The 16125-nt window shown below is 53.2% G+C and overlaps 1 protein-coding gene across 2 annotated transcripts in view; it reads right to left on the minus strand.

Annotated features, from left to right (window-relative positions):
• THBS2 (thrombospondin 2) overlaps window positions 1–13495 on the minus strand; it is a 32241-nt gene extending 18746 nt beyond the window's left edge. The window contains exons 1-9 of one of the 2 annotated variants that reach the window (XM_030760314.2): window positions 13139–13495; window positions 10386–10460; window positions 8453–9009; window positions 7214–7298; window positions 4442–4638; window positions 2754–2894; window positions 2085–2181; window positions 603–767; window positions 180–356 (exon numbers count right to left, since the gene is read on the minus strand). In XM_030760314.2, coding sequence (XP_030616174.1) covers window positions 180–356; window positions 603–767; window positions 2085–2181; window positions 2754–2894; window positions 4442–4638; window positions 7214–7298; window positions 8453–9009; window positions 10386–10437 — 1471 coding nt within the window. In that variant the 5' untranslated portion in view covers window positions 10438–10460; window positions 13139–13495. Of the gene's footprint in view, window positions 1–179; window positions 357–602; window positions 771–2084; window positions 2182–2753; window positions 2895–4441; window positions 4639–7213; window positions 7299–8452; window positions 9010–10385; window positions 10461–13138 lie in introns of both variants that reach the window. The other variant, XM_022561257.3, reaches the window with a different exon arrangement.
• Between the last annotated feature and the right edge of the window lie 2630 nt (window positions 13496–16125).

A 16125-nucleotide genomic window follows, 5' to 3' on the forward strand; every position in this document is an offset into this window, starting at 1 on the left:
CTGGAGCTTGCTCAGGGGAGGTCAGAGCTGAGCACCGCAATGGGCATCCACCCCAAGGCCCAGCTTCCAGAAACCAGCCGACCAAGAGGATCCCAGTGCCTTGACCTCGCGGGGCCGCGCCGGGCCTGTGTCCTGCTAAAGGCCGGCCCCGAGCCCGGACCCCGCCCTTGTCCACTTACCCGGGCAGGGTGGGCCCTGGCAGGTCTTGGTCTCGCGGCCGCTGCCCTTGCAGCTCCGCCCGCCCATCTGCGGCACTGGTGAGTTGCAGAGCCGGATGCGGGTGACATTGCCGACCCCACAGGTCACGGAACAGGAGGACCACGGCGACCAGTGACTCCAGCCACCATCCTGCCGGACTAGCGCATGGAGGGAACAAGGACATCAGAGGCTCAGGGCGCTGAGTGAGAGGCGGGGCTGACCCGTCCCGGGAGTCTGCCCATCAACCAGGCAGGAGTGGGGAGCCCAGCTGGGGAAGAGTAGGGTGTGTGGGCCACGTGGAGCTCCTCCCAGAAAGGGCAGCAGCAGGGGGTCTCTGGACCCCCAAGACCCCAGGGGCTGGGCCCTGTCCCCCACCCCAGGCCGGCCCAGCCTCTGACACTCACTGCGGTGGTCGCACTTGCCCAGGCTGCACGACCGCGTCTGGATGGATGGCCCCAGGCAGGTGTTACTGGTGACGTCGCAGGACCGCCCCCTCTGCTGGGTGCCAGGCCCGCAGGTGGCAGAGCACTCCGTCCACTCCGCCCATGGGGACCAGCCGTCCTCGCCGTCTGCTGGGGGGAGCACCACTGCCCATCAGACCTCCCCGGGGACTGCCCCACACAGCAGAGCCCAGCCCTGGGCTCCAAGCTGGATGCCCCAGGTGGGTGCTGGCAGTGGGCAGACAGCAGGGCCGCCCCACGTCTGTCCCAGGGTCGGAGCGCAGGGGCCGCCCTCCCAGGAAAGGGGAAGCAGGGGGATGCACAAGGAGATTGGCCAGAAACCCAGTGTCTACTGTCAGGAAAGGGGTCTGTGGATGCTTCTAACGGTCTCACAAAGGAGAGCGCTGAACCCTGTCTGCACAAGGTTTCACTGGAGTTGCTAAGATGTAAGTTATTTCCACCTGAACCTCCATGTGCTGATTTATATATGGTGCTGAAACTTCAATTTTTGGTTGAAATTACAGGACACTAAATTTCATTCCAAATACTTTAAATTGGAACAAGTTAAATAAAAAGGCAATTTCTTGCCAAGAAATTCTTCACAGGAAATTATCAATCTCTGAATAACAGAAAAGTTGTACCTTAATGCAAGAGATCGTTCTGGTAAATAGTAAATGCTACGATTCAACGTCTCAGAAGCAGCAAGAGAAGAATTTGAGGAGACCCTTCCTGGGCTTTTACTCAACAACATGAAACGGCTCCCTCTGGGCAAAAGTGGACCCTGAGGCTCCCGCAGTCACACTGTTACTCTCTGTAGCATGTCCGATTTGGTCTGTTTAACACCTAATATACGCCAGGCACTTTTGTACATATTGTGCTGTTTATTTTCATCCTAAAGCTAACCCTGTGTCATGGGGACACTCATTCTGTATTTTACAGATGAAGAATCTGAAACCTGGAAAAGCCACATTTTGCTCAGATTCATGGAGGGGCAGAGCCTGTGCTCATGTCTGTGGGCTCCCCGAACACAGAAGCTGCCCAGCCCCACCCGGGTCACCAGACTCAAGGACCCCCAGACCAGGATGAGGGCCAGACAGTGAAAGACAAACAGGACACGCAGAGCAGCAACCGATTCAGTCAAGGCTGCCGGTGACACCACGAGAAAGGGGGCGGGGAGCCGGTGTGAAGGAGGCTCAGATGCTCCAGGGTCAGCTGGGGAGGGTGACGGGGGACTCGAAACAGAGGCGGGGGCTGTGGCTTTGGACCAGCACAGGAGGGAAGGCTGAGGAGGACCAGGGCCACTGCGACCCCGGAGCCACGAGCATCTGGGCGCTTCAGGAGGACCTCGGAGCCCTGGCCCCTGCGAGACCGTCCGACACAGACCCGCACGGTCCCACAGCCGGGGCCGCTGGGGCCGAGGCCGCCGCCCGCCCGCCGGGCACTCACCGTGGAAGCAGGAAGGACAGCACTCGCCGTCCACGAACGACGGGTCGGCGCACGTGGCGGGAGGGCAGCTGATCTGGTGGCAAACGGTTTTAAATTTCTACAAGGAAAAGAGGCATTTATGTCACTCATTTAGGAACATGAACACTGACCCAGGGCTGGACTGGAAGGGTCGGTAGGAAGGCTGGAGGTCTCTGCCCACAGACCCCGCCGGTTACAGGGACGCGAGCGCATCTCTCGCCGCGCGCACGCTCCTTTCTCCGTCCGTGGAGCCGCGGGCACGGGGCCTTCCGCGCGCTGCGGGCAGGGGGACGCACAAGGTCGCAGCGGCGTCTGGTGTCCAGGCCCCCAGCACTGGAGACCAGGTGGCAGGACATAAGGAAACTAAGCGTCATGTCGTGTCGTGGGCAGTGACCCCATCCTCAGCGGCTTATGCCGAACCCGAGACGCTCGCAGGACCGAGTGGCCTCAAACACAAAGATGCGGGGGACCAGCCAGCCATCGGGTGACACTGGCTGCACCCTCCCCGGCTCTCTGGGCACAGAACCACGGGGCCACTCGGGCCTTATTGGAGGTGGCCCCCTTCCCCACGCCCCACGCGCGGCGCGGGGAGCAGAGAGCGGGAAGCCTCCAGCCCGGGGCCGCCACCAGGAGACCATGTGCCCGTCTCACCTTGCAGGTGCACTTTGTGCAGCTGTCCACCACCCAGGTTTCATTCTCCGCAAAGAACCTGCCGTCCTGCAAGCAGGCGGACATGTTCCTGGTCTTGGGGGGTCCTCCAATGAGCTCCCAGAGAAACCGGTTGTCATTTGACTGGAAAGTGGAGGGAAGGAGGTCAGCACCGCCACAGCAGGCTCTGCAGCCATCGCACACGGGCGGATGCAGGACGTGCAGTCGTGAAGGAGCCTCAGGCTGGACCACGGGGGACGGGGTCCCTCCCACCACCCGCAGCTGAAAACTAAGGTTCAATTCTTGAATTCACCCGTTCTTCCAAGTGTGACAGACACGGCTCTGATAGCACAACGGCAAAGGCAAACAGACATAAGCCCTGCTGTCGTGGGGGTTACAGACTCAGGAAACAATGCAAAGTTTAAAAGAAAATCAACTAAGTGAAAGTTACACCATTTGTCCCCTGAGCACGTGTGTTGTCACCTCCCTCCTTCTAGGCACCCTGCTCCCGCTAACATCTCTGATCTGGGGATAATGGGCGCTTTGAGAATCACCCAAAAGATATGCCCCCCCCCTCTGGCGCAAAATGGACAGAAACACACCATCTGGACGTTTTTGTGTGATTCAGGGAGCTGGCGAATTTCCTTAATCCCCAACTCCAATGTAGGTAAACTTCTCCCGAAGCTCTTTTCAGCTGAAAGCGAGACGCGTCAGGGGCAAAGGCTCCCCCGCTCCTGTTTTGGCCTCCCTTCTGCAGCCCCTCCCCCGCCGGGACACCCCGGACGCCACCGGCACCAGCAGGGCTGAGGCTCTGTGTCCTGAAGCAGCCAGTTAGAGGTCACACGCCACGTACAGCTCGTGGGAAGGTCCTCCACGTTTACAAAGATCCCCGCCCAGCAGGGCCCCCGCCTGCGGGTGTCCCTGGTCTCAGCGTCCCCAGCCCTGGAGGCTCCCTGAAGTGGCGAGCGCTGGGCGGGGAGGGTGCTCTCCCCCGCCCCCCCCACTCCTGCCCCCACCCAGCACGTGGTAGAACATCCCAGAAGCCACACTCATCGTGGGTACTGCCCAGCCAGCGCCCTAGCTGGAGCAGAAGTGCCCCATCCAGGGCCCTTGGGTGGAGCAGAGCCTCAGGGGCCTGGGGACCCCTCCCCTCTGGTATTCTTTCCCTCGGACACGCCCCGGGGCACAAGCTTCCTTCAGCTGAGCTCAGCCTGAGGTCTACATCGGCGGGAGGATGGGCCAACAGAGGCTGCTTACTGCCAGCAACCTGCTCTGAGCCCTAAGGCGTGCTTGCTAAGACTCGAGGCACGTGTTCTGCCCCTTGACGAGCTGCGGAGAGGAAACCAATCTGCCTGTTATGACCTCGAGCCTTCAGGGACGGGCTCCGTTCTGAATGTCATTCTTTAGATGAACGCACCTCCCTCGTGTGCAGGTTTTCTGTTTCCTGGGAGACGAACCCCCAGGGTTGAAGGACTGAGAGGAAAGCTCGTGGCCCGTGAACACATTTTCCATAAGCATCCCTCTCCCTCCCTCCAGCCACACGTCCGGGACCATCAGCCTGGTCGTCCAGGGAGCCGGGTGGTTACTCCTGGCTAGCAGTGGCTAGTCGGGGGTAGTGGTGGAGACAGTGCTGGTTAACGGTGGATAGTCGAGGTTACTCGTAGTTAGAGGAGGGTCCCCGGGGCACCCACCACTTTGCGCAGGTTCTCATGGAGCTGGTTCACGATGACGTGCAGCCCCGACAGCTCCCTGATCAAGCTGCCCAGCTCCTCGCAGGAGTGCTCGCACACCTCCGGGCCCTTGGCCTCGCTCTGGCCCACGTGCTCCATGGAGACTGGGGGGCTCAGGTGCAGCGTCTCCGTGTTCTCGCTGATGGCGTTGGCTTCGGCTGTGGGGAGGACACGGAACGGTGAGCCCGCTGGCCTCTGGCCACAGCCTGGCCGGGCCCGTGGGGCACTATCCAGAGCACTTGAGCTACACGGGCACACAAGAACCCGAGAGCTGGCGGAGGTGTTTCCCGTTACGGCCCTGCTTGTACCAGAGTGCGCTGCTTACCTCGCAGCACCATGGGGAATGAGCCCCAGACACCACCCATGAGCAGAGCGATCGGTCAGCTCAGGGATGGAGAGATGCAAAAAGCCAGAGACCTACAGCTGCATCATGCATCGTGCTCAAATTCATTAGAGGCAACAATTTCCTGTTTTTCTTGTTTTTATATAAATACTTATATAATTTATTATCTAAGATAAGTTCCTTCTTTTTGTCCCCCACCCTAAACCTGTTTCCAGCCCCATATTCTCCATGAATTCCAACAACTCCTTTCACTCCTCATTTATCCCCTTTATCCATCCCAAACACCTTTTCATTTGGCTACTGCATGAAGGCAAATTCAGTTCTTTTCTTGCTAAATGAGTCATTTCATCATTTCCCTGCTGGCCTCACGAGACCCCCAGAAAGGCAGAATCCCAACCATGGGCTCAGAGCTCACTACCCCAGAAATAGTACAAGCGCCTGGAAGTCCCTGAACATGGGACAAACACACGGCTATGCCACTAGTTACAAAAGTGATCTGGGCAAGTGCCGAGACGGGTGTCGCCCTCGGGGGAGCCTGGCCAGCTGGGATGTGGCCGGCAAGCCAGCCCCAGCGTCCTCTTTGCAGTGATGCTCAACTGTCTCGTCCGATACATTCCATTACTGAGTTACGACCTGTCAATGTCATAATTCTGTCAGACAGTCTACGATCAAGTTTTGTTATTTGTTTGTAAATCCTTGTTGCAACTCACACTGATACCTCAGACTCACCAGACCTAAAACCATATATAACCATACAGACATAAGCATATTAATCGCTACATGTATGTAGAAGAATAAAAATATGGCAATAATAAAAGTGCCTGGAAGTCCCACGACCGTCTCATGGAAGATGGGCAGAGCCCTTCCTCAGGATGGGACACCCCCCATTCGTGGCATGCAGGGCAGGGACCGGGGTGAGGGCCACGTCCACTCTCCCCCCCATCGAGGGTCAAGTGCCCCCTTTCCTTTTCTCTGTCACAGAGACGTGCCCACCCCACCGGGTGACCGCTTCCAAAGATGCTAAGCTCTTATCTAGAGACAAGCAAGTCTCCCTCTATCAGGGCCCCCAGGACCATCTTCTCTTTCTCTGTGTCCTGTGGGATGTCAGCTAGTACTGTCTTAGCCTTTTTAGAACTTTTGCTTTTTTATGACCTCAGCTCCCCACAAAAAAATGTCTATGACCTAATCCAAAGGGGCTGATACTGGCATTTCAGCCGGAGCTGGTGGTTTGGGATGGGATGTGGTCCAGAGCTTCAGAAGCTGTGGTGCTCAGGGAGTTTGGAGCTGAGGGTGTGTGGCAGGAGGCCTTATAAGGTCCTCTCACTGCACAGGCCACCAAAAGGCACAGTTTCATTTCTTTCCTTCCCTGAACTCAACTGGCCGACTGTGGAAAGACGCACAGACTGAAAGGTGGACGGCCTCGGATGGAAAGATTCGGATGCTGCCTGCAATGCCAGCGCTCAGGGCTTCGGGCTCTGAACCGTCAAGCCAGCACTCCGGACGCCCCGGGGGCAAGGGCTGGGTCACAAAGCCGCAGCTGTGCATTACAGACATCAAGTCCTACGTATCCGTACGCGTGGATCCATACGAGGACAATTTATACTTGCTTACAGTTGACATGAAGAAGCCTTTTCATGGAAGTAAATCAGAAAATGGGATCACGTGGCAGATAAGAGCCTCTTGTGTGGGACTCGGCCTGGGGGCGGGAGATGCGCTGCTCTGATGCTCACAGGCCACTCCCCCGACAATTAGCGGGCCCTCCTGGCACCTCGCTTCTTTATTTGTAAAGTGAGGAAAGTGGATGAGCCCAACTCAAGGGGTTTTGAAGATGAAATGACACAATGCATTCAAAAAGCCCCAGCATAGTGACCTTCAAATATCAAATGCTCAAGACAATGTTGACAAATTATGGTTGAATGTAAATTCAAAATGCAATTAACAGACAGCGTGGGATTATCTGTCAATGATGCAACAGGCGTCCATTTTCATAATAAGGCTGTATCAACAGTTGTGAATAGTATAAAAAACTTCCATAAACCAAATTGGACAAACATCTCTGGTTTATCTTACGAAGTTGATCTTCCCACATCAGTAGACTGGAATAGTTGCATGTATTTAAAATCATGTTAAAATGCCAGGGATTTATTTTTTGGCATGTAAAATGGATTATATTGGATAATTAAAATATATTCATAATTAATCCTTCAAGCGATGTATTGTTTCAGAGGCCAACACATCCCAGCTGACCAGCGAACTCATTCAAGGCCATGGCGGCACTTGAAACATATTCCAACATGTTTACTTATGTCCCACCGGCCCCTCCCCACACACCAAAGGAGGAACCCCTCAGAGGTGGGACATGGGGCGCCACACGCAGCTCAGACGCCTACCTCCCTGGCTTTGCTGACAGCCTTTCTTGCTCAGAAGATCTTCCACAGAGTTTTCGAACACTAAGTAGACGTTCTGCAGCAAACCCTGGAATATGTACAAGGAAAGAAACGGAGACGGATAAACAGCAAACGTTCGAGGCCACATTAAACGATATTTCAAAAATACAGGAGTAACCTTATAGCAGTGAGAACATTTTCTTCTGTGCTTTTACCCTCAGCAGGTCTGAAATCTCATTAATGGGTTATCTGTATGTTACTTTGAAGCTTCGTTTGAGGCAAGAGGCAGACAGTGGGGCTGATCCGAGGAGAAGGAAGAGTGTCTTAGAGAAGGGGCGGTGGCCCCCAGAGGGATGGCAAGGGTTGTCTTCTGAACACACTCAGGGGACAGCGGGGGCCACACTCTCTCTGCAGGGGACTCTGCGGGCGCCTGGTGTTCCCGCACGCGGCCGTGGGTCTCGGGAACGTGCACTGTTCCAACTACAGAACAGACGGTACAGCTATGAGACCAGGCCGTCCTCCCGGTGACAGTGAGGGGCTCGTCCCAGTGGGGCCAGTCGGCCACGTGGACCTGGGGGGCTTCCTGACAATGGCCAGAGACCACGACCAGCATCTCTAGGCCTTTACTGAAATAACTGAGTCTAATCATACATTTATTTCCAAAGAATACACACACACCTGGAGGAGAATAGTTACTAACCCTCCACTGCAGGTTCTAAACACTTGCATTCAGAGAGATCCTCTTATAAAAACTATTATAACTGAGGTGAACATGGAACTATTCCCTCATAAATCAATAGCCCCTTCCTTAGAAAACATAGTTTTTCTCTCCTGTCTTCCTGCCATGTCAGTACTGAACTGGAATCTGGGGCTCTGGGGTTATAGACACATTTGCATGGGGCTGCTTCCTCAATCATCAAATGAGTCTTCACTCAGGAAATCGCTGACCATTTGTGCAGCTAAGAAAGGGCACCTATGACCGCGTGCTCTGCTCATTCCTGGTTCAGAAGGCCGTGTGTGCCATGTGTGCACGTAAGAGCGTCTATGAGTGTGTGTGCAAGCATGTGTATACGTGTATAGTGTGTGCACGTGTACATGATTGCATGTGCCAGTGGGTGTGCATTGTGCACGTGGAGCTTGTGTGGATAGGTGCACGTGTGTCTGCTTCTCCAAGGCCACACCCAACCCCTGCACAAGGCAGCGCACTAAGCGGGGCCCTCGGCTGCGTCCCGCACAACCTACCCGGAAGTGACTCTCTCGGGCGGGGCCCTTGGCCACGTACATCCTGCTCTTCTCCGTCTTCAGCTGCTCGTAAAAGGGCTCGTCCAGTGTGAAGCTGTCCATCAGGTCGCAGCCCACGTAGAGGCTGTAAGTCTCTCCGGCCACCTGCACAGTGATGTTCTTCCACTGGGAATCAGCCAGGCCCACGTCCTCCAGGGAGATGACGTGCTGGGTGCCGTCCACCCAGTACGTGAGGTCCAGGGTGTCGGCGGGGCCATTGGACACGATCTCGAACTGCCTGTGTGTGGTGCCTGGGCCCTCCAGCGCCAGCAGGGTGCCCCTGGACTTGCGGTCCTGCTTCAGGCTGGCCGTCAGGAAAAAGCCCTCGTTCCGCCGCATGGCCTCGGTGATCCGACCCAGGTGCTCCGCGCTCACCGGAGGGATGTAGTCAAAGCGCACGAAGCGGTAGGCGGGCACGCTGGGGTCCGGGCCCCGGAACTGCTTGACCCCGATGGTCTTACGGTTGATGCTGCTGATTCTGAAGAGGTCAAAGGCGGTGTCCTCGTCCTGGTTGCCGGCTGCCCGGGGAGCAGAGCAAGGGGGTCACAGGGAGCAGTAGGCACAGGCACCCTCATCTCGGGGCCCCAAGACCCCCCTTCCTCGCCTGGGTGCTCGGGCTTTATTCCTCGAAAACCACCGCTACCTCCCGCCTCAGACATCTGCTTCCACAGGACCAGCTCCGCCCTTGACCAGTCAGGGATGCTCTGCTCAGACCAGCTGACCCTTTGCCCAGCAAGCCTTCCTCCAGGACGGATGCAGCGTTTGGGTCATGCTCGGTCCCACCTGCTCCCGGACCAGGACCCTGGCCGCCTGCTCTTTCCTGCTCTTCCACCCAGAGCTGAAGCTCGAAGGCGACCTTCTTTCTAGCCTCTGATTGCCCAGAAAGGCATCCCGCAGGGAAGTGCACCTCCAGTCTTGCCACTGGCGCATCATTAGAAAGCAGTTATATTTCATGTCGCTTTCTTAGATCAGCTGACTTGAGCTTGTCACATGGGAATCCCTTATTTTGTAGAAAGACATGCTCCCACTCAGGGCTCACCCTGCAGGGGAGCATCTGAGAGATGATGAGCCATAAGGCCACAAATGAATGGTTTTAAGTCACCGTCTAAACTACTGGAAAGAGTTGTTGTCAGACCTCCCCAAATCCTAACACTTTAAGTCATTCACAATAATTTTCTGAACAGAAAGTTTAAACAGAGAAAAACTTTTCATCTAATACTTGGCAAATTAAAGCATTATAGTAAACAGTGTTGCTGATAGAAGTGTCATTTTACTACCTGCAATAGAGCTATTTGCCCATATATCAAAAATCCTTAAAATAATTAAAACCTTTGACTCAGCAATTTTACTTTGGGAAGCTATCCTAAATAATCACAAACTCTAGGATATATGTATTCACAGCAGTATTCCGTGAGGCATCGTTTATACTAGTGTAGATGGGATGTGTAAAGTAAACGGGAATTGACCTAAAAATACTGGGGGTTACCTTCTAATGGAATATTATACAGTCATTAAAAATCATGTTGTAAGAAAAGAAACACATGGAAAAATATTTTTGATACATTTTTAAGAGCAGAAAAAAAAGTGGGAAGGAAATAAGTTATAAAACACCAAAAAGTTTAGTATGCTGTAAATATCACATACGAAAAAAGGCAAAAAGTGCCCCAGCCAAAGACTGCATCTCCAGGTCAGACGGTATCTTTCTCTACCACATGGATTTTCCAAAAATAAATGATTTCCTGGTGTATGGACTCAAAAGTAATTGGGGATTTATCTTAAACTAAGTTAAGAAGGTTCCACCCAGGTCTCCACTTCGTCCATCCCTCCTCCCACAGGTGAGGCTTTTGCTCTGGGAGCCCAGGTCACTGGGCGGGGTGGGAGGGTCCACACTCACCCCGAGCACCGTACCAGGGCCATAAGGCTAGCAGCAGCAGCGGCCACAGCATCCTGCCTCTGCCGAGCTGAACCCCTGCAAATAAATCAGACCCGTTACTTCTGAATACATAACCTCAACGTCTAGTGTAGATTGGAATTTTTACTCATATGACCATTTAAAAAGAATTTGTATAGGAAAATCAGAACTGCCCACATGGATTTGTGGGCAGTTAAAGCTAGATAGGAAATGTGCTTTTCAAATGGATTCTTCTAACTGTAGCTGGTATTCACTGGTCTAGCGTTTGCTGACAAGCACTATGCTAATGATGTCCTAAGTATTCATATTATTTAACCCTCATAATGAGATAGGAGGCAACAACTATTATTATCATCTCCATTTTACTGACGGGTAAGTGGAGTTCAGAGAAGTTAAGTGCTTGCCCAGAGCAATGATGCTACTGAAAGGTGTAGCCAGGATGTAAACCCAGGAAGTTTGAATTCAGAAAAATGTCAGCTTGGGGAAAATAACCTATGAGACATTTTGTGTAAATAGCCAAGAAAAAAGTTGCACATGGCTTAATTAAATAGAATAAATATTAACTGTATATGAGTTAGAAGTAAACTTAGTTTGGTGGATCATAATTACAAAAACAAAAATAGCCTTCTACTTAGTAATCATTTTTACTTTGCTCTTCTATTTTCCTGAGGCCTGTTTTTCCATTCTTGAGGATTCTCAGTTGGCAGGCTCAGCAGACACTGGCCTAGAAGTCAGAGACTGGCCAGGAGCCCATCCACCGTTAACCCCTGCTCAGCCTCCTGGTCTCCCCGCTGAGCAGCGCACGGTCCCAACGCCCCTCCAGCGATACACTGCGTCCCGCTGAGGCGGAGCCAAGCTGAGACCCTCACCCCTCCCTGTTTAGGGCTTCAAATATCCTGAGCTTCTCAGTGATGAAGAAATCCAAGGAGTCCCCTCTACAGAAGGATTTGGAAACCTAGAACTACCCATTCCCCCCAAGATGGGGACCATCCCCTGGGGAAGCGGGGTCCATGCAGGACCCTCAGGTTTCCCCCTGGGATCCAGACACTTGCTTTCAGTCTGTCCACAGCAAGTCCAGAATTTCGCTGAGTTCCACCTGCACATCGAGGAGCCAGCTGTGTGCCCAGGCAAGCCCCTGCCGGGCCAGGCTCAGAGCTGCCTTGTCAGGCACCCTCTGTGCAACCTGGGGAAACTTACCCTCTCTGGTCTCAGTCTCCTCTTCTGTAGAATGAAGAATGGGCATTTAAATTTTCTACTCATGGGGTTATTGTGAGAAATAAATCAAGCAAGTTAGTGTCTGTAAAGGCTTATGTAGCCCAGCAAGCACAGGGCGCATGGCTGTTCATTGGAATGCGCTGTCCCATGACCACCCAGTGCAGTAGGAGTGAGGGTGTTGATAGGACTCCAGAGGGCTGAGTTACACGAGTGAAGCCTCGTAAGGGACTTAGACTAGCACTTGGCACTCAGTGAACACTACGCAAGTGTTTCAGAGTAAACGGTGGGCAGGCACGTCTGCAAAGCTCAGGTCTTCTCCCCATTCAGCCACACGTGCACCTCTGTCCCCTGCAGACAGCAGTGACCACTGCCTCTGGCAAAGACAAGCTCCATCCAAAATGTAAATTTCCAAATTCTGGAGGCTCAGCTTCCTATCAAGGGAGTACACTGAACTCTGTTGCTAACAAAATCAAATCCTCTGATTCTAAAGCAGAAGTATCAGCCCTCTGCCATCTGTCCCATCTTATCTCAGGGGATCGCGACAGCAGAAAAGAACGCAGCAGGGTCGGAGTCACGGGTATGGCTGGTACAGCCTTATCAAGTCCTGTGTTCTTAGAAGGCAACACGTATGATATCCTACGACATACGCCATAGGGACGGGGACACACGCTCCCATATCCTACGCCTCACTTCACATATTTAGTGCTTGTTTAAGGTCATATTTTTTTCCAAAGGAAAGGTTTCCAAAGCCTTCTGCAACAGGATACCATTAGAACTTGTAAAGGTCTTTTAAAATTCTTTTTATATCAACAATCAAAGCAAACATAACTTCACTGAGAAACACCTCCTTCCCTCGGTGGAGAGTGCTGTGATTTCCCCAAAGGAGCCCAACTCTGATTTACAAAAGTAACGCTATTGCTATTTCCCCTCTACCTTTTCATCTGCAAATTATTCCCCAGACTTTCAAGAACAGCTGGAGTCCACGGGCAGTCGGAACACTCTGCACAGGCTCACTAAATACTATTCATTAAGAACGTTCAAAAGCACTTGTCAGCCGTGAAAAATGTTTAGAATTTGTCTCTATAACCTCTCCGCTTGTTTTTCACGTGCTCAGGAACAATTTTTTCTAGTTTCTTTCTCATGGCCGCACCTTGATAATAAACTTTGTGTGGAAATGTCTGATTTTGTAGCTGAAAACAGAAGCATCTGCCCAAGTTTCCAGGCAGGTACATTCACGAAAGTAACAAGAGTCCTCAGGCGATGTGAAAGCCCAGGCAGGTCACAGCATCATCCCTGCAAATAAAGTGCTGGGAATGAGCTTACTCGCCTCAGTTCTCCAACTGGGCGGCACAAATACAAGGTGAAGACGTGTTTGCTGTTGAGGTACTAACAGGCATGCCCCCTCCTTACTTTAAACCTCTTCTGCACTTTCTCCTTCTCCCCTCTTAGAATCAGAAAGAGGCTTTTCTGAAAATTAAACTACAATGAAATGTTTTGGTAAATTTAAAAAAAGCTCTTACCTGGTATGTGGAAAACCTGCAGGGATGACTCCTCTCAGAGTTGGGAATGAGGTCCAGGAGGTATGAGGGTCAGGGAGGAGACCCAGCCCCACTCAGCAGAGGAGCTGGGCTCAGAGCTCGGTACCCGCCGGGCAGCAGGCGCTCCTTATATGCGCTGGGTCCTGTGTGGGGCTGTCAGTCAGACACACGCGGAAGCAAGCTGAACTCACTCCTTCGGAGAAATGACATAATTCCTCCTCTGATCTCGCATTTGCTGGAGTACCAGGCACCGGTCTGGTCCAGCCTCCCCCCAACCCTGTAGCCCCACCCCTGCTCCGACCCGCAGCTGGGGGACCACAGAGGAGAAGCCAGATGAGTGAGGAGAAGACTGACTTTTCCTGTCTTCTCTCAGGAAATAAAATGCTATAAATAAAACCAGCAAGATTGGCTGGAACTCCCCTTTTTGCTTAGGAGAAAGAATGCAAGCTGTAGGCTTCAGATCTGGTTCACATTACCCAAAGTGAGAATGGTCGTTCTAAACCAAATAAGTAACAATCAATAAAACGCAAAAGGGTAAGTGGGTGGAAATGATCAGTCCACCTACTGATGAAATTATACGGACCAATTCATTTATCATGTGCGGAAAGTACGATATTTAATCTAAAAGGAACTCAACACATCACCTAGATGACAGAGAAACAGGATGGGGAATTATTTTCATCCAAATTCTACTTCATGAGCTCAGCCCGGACCCCATAGGATGGCCTCTCCCTGGGGACGCCCAGTGTGCGGCCAAGAACCTCTGGCACAGACTTTCCCAGCGGCATGAACAAGCTGTAGTCACCTTCCACAGGCTCGCTTACTAGCACAGCCTGATAAGCGGGTCGTGCAAGAGGAAGCCTCGAGAAGTAAGAATAGCAACAGCCAGGCTCCCTGCCACTTCCCAGAGCTCACACATCCCCTGAGGCCAGGCTGCGCCCTGGACGGAGGCAGGAGATGGATGGGAGAGGGGGCGGATGAGGGGCAGGTGGATGGAGGGAGGAGGCGAGGCATCCCCAAGACCAGGTTGGACCGCAGACAGAAGAGGAGGTGTGGTCGGCTGCATGGGCTGACGACCCCCGAGGTACCGGGCAGCGGTGTGGTTAGCAGTCGACATGTCAAGTCTCAGCTAAAGGGTGTTAGAGGGAGTTTGCTCTAAGCCACCTTGGAATCTGACGGGGGTAACGTTGCTGAGGAACCTGCATCCTCTACACCTGGGTCCCTGCCAGGTGGGGGCCACGGAGGGGCAGCAGGTGCACACAGAGCCAGCCACACTGCAGCCCAGCCAGGGTGTCCCTGGGGGTTTGCAGGATGGAGTGGGACAGGGAGAGGGCTTGTCACCGAGCAGGACCATAACCTTGGCCCCCTGTTTGCATTTTCTGAAAGCCTTTGTTTATGGTGACTGTACATTTATTACCGGGTACACAATATCAATTTCTGACGTACAGAGGAAGAAGAAACTTGACTCAAAGAATATATAGCATATGTCTTGTTCAAGGTAAGATATCTTGCTTTTGGTCAACTAATTGGTGACACAGTCATCATTTAAATTAAAAAAGCTGGACTCGATGTAACTCAGTTGATGTTGTCTCAGACTCCAAAGAAGAATGTATAACCCCGTTTCCCTTAAAGCCTTTTCAGTGGAGCTTGTTGATATGCTAGTTGACCTGACTTTGCTGACAGGTTGGCTGTTCCTTTGTCCAGAAAGCGGTGGTTAAACCCTCATGCCCCACCTGCCAGCAGACGGAGCCGTCAGTGCCTTTCTTTATCTACCCACCCGTCTGACGGCCACTCACCCAACGAGCTTGAAGACAGGAAGCCCTGCTGTGCTGAGCATCTCAGGAGCACACGGGGTGAGGAAGGGTCTCACCAGCTTCGCGGCTGAGGAGAAGAGACCACAAGCAGTGCCAGGTCAGAGGAGCGCTTGGCCAGAGGGATCACCTTGCTGGGGCTCCAGAGAAGAGGTTTCTTCCAAAGGGGAAGCTGGACTTGGCAGTTCTGCTGCACAGGGGGCATTGGAGGCTGGAGCAGGCTCAGAAGGTCCTGGGTGGCCACCACGGGACAGAGGGACATGTGACCACGAACCACAAGGCAAGGTCAGTCACAGCAGGCAAACGGGAATTCTGAAGAGTTAACAGACACTTGAGCAGAATATCAGTTTTCGGGGATGAGGAAGGTGTGTGCATCTAACAGGAGAGGGGAAAGAAGGGCCAAAGCAGGCTGGGTCACATTCCCCCAGTGCGTGGCCACCTGGAGCCTGTGGCCTGACACTGTTTGGAGACACAATCTCTGCAGGTGAGGTCGTACTGGAGGAGGGTGACCTACGTCCAGTGACTGGTGTCCTTATAACAAGAAGATCATTGGGATACAGGACACCATGTGAGGACAGAAGCAGAGATGGGAGGGATGAGGCCACAAGCCAAGGAACCTGAGGATCATGCAGCCCCAGAAGCAGTAAGACCTCCCCAGAGCCTCCAGAGGGAGCACAGGCCTGCCTGCACCTGGACCTCAGATGTCCAACCTCCAGATGGTGAGAGAATTCGCCAGTGTTGTTTCAAGCCGCCCAGTTTGTGGCACTTTGTTACAGCAGCCCCAGGAGACCAACGCAGATGCACTGCCAGGTTCCAGAAACTCATTTTCACAGTCGTTGTGGGAGGCCCAGGTGGAGTGGAGTGAGGCAAGCTACATCAGGACTGCAGGACCAGCTACTGACTGGGCCAGTGACCGTCCCCGGCTGGGGATGGGGTCAGCCTGGCTATGACTCTGAGTCTGATCGGGAATCAGGGGCTCTGGGATGAGGAGGACAGATGGGGGTCCAGGCAGGTTCCTGCAACAAGATCAAACATCACCCTGTTTAGGGCATCCTACACAGAGGGTGGGGTATGGGGTGCAGCTCTCACCCCAGGTGCCTAGGCTGGGCTGTGTTCCCACAGAAATGCCCAGTGCATGTATAATCCCCCACTTCCAGC

This window comes from Delphinapterus leucas, chromosome 12 (genome assembly GCF_059928025.1).
Source record: "Delphinapterus leucas isolate spDelLeu-1000000601 "Yukka" chromosome 12, BTC_Dleu_Yukka2, whole genome shotgun sequence".
In the NCBI taxonomy this organism is placed as follows: domain Eukaryota; kingdom Metazoa; phylum Chordata; class Mammalia; order Artiodactyla; family Monodontidae; genus Delphinapterus; species Delphinapterus leucas.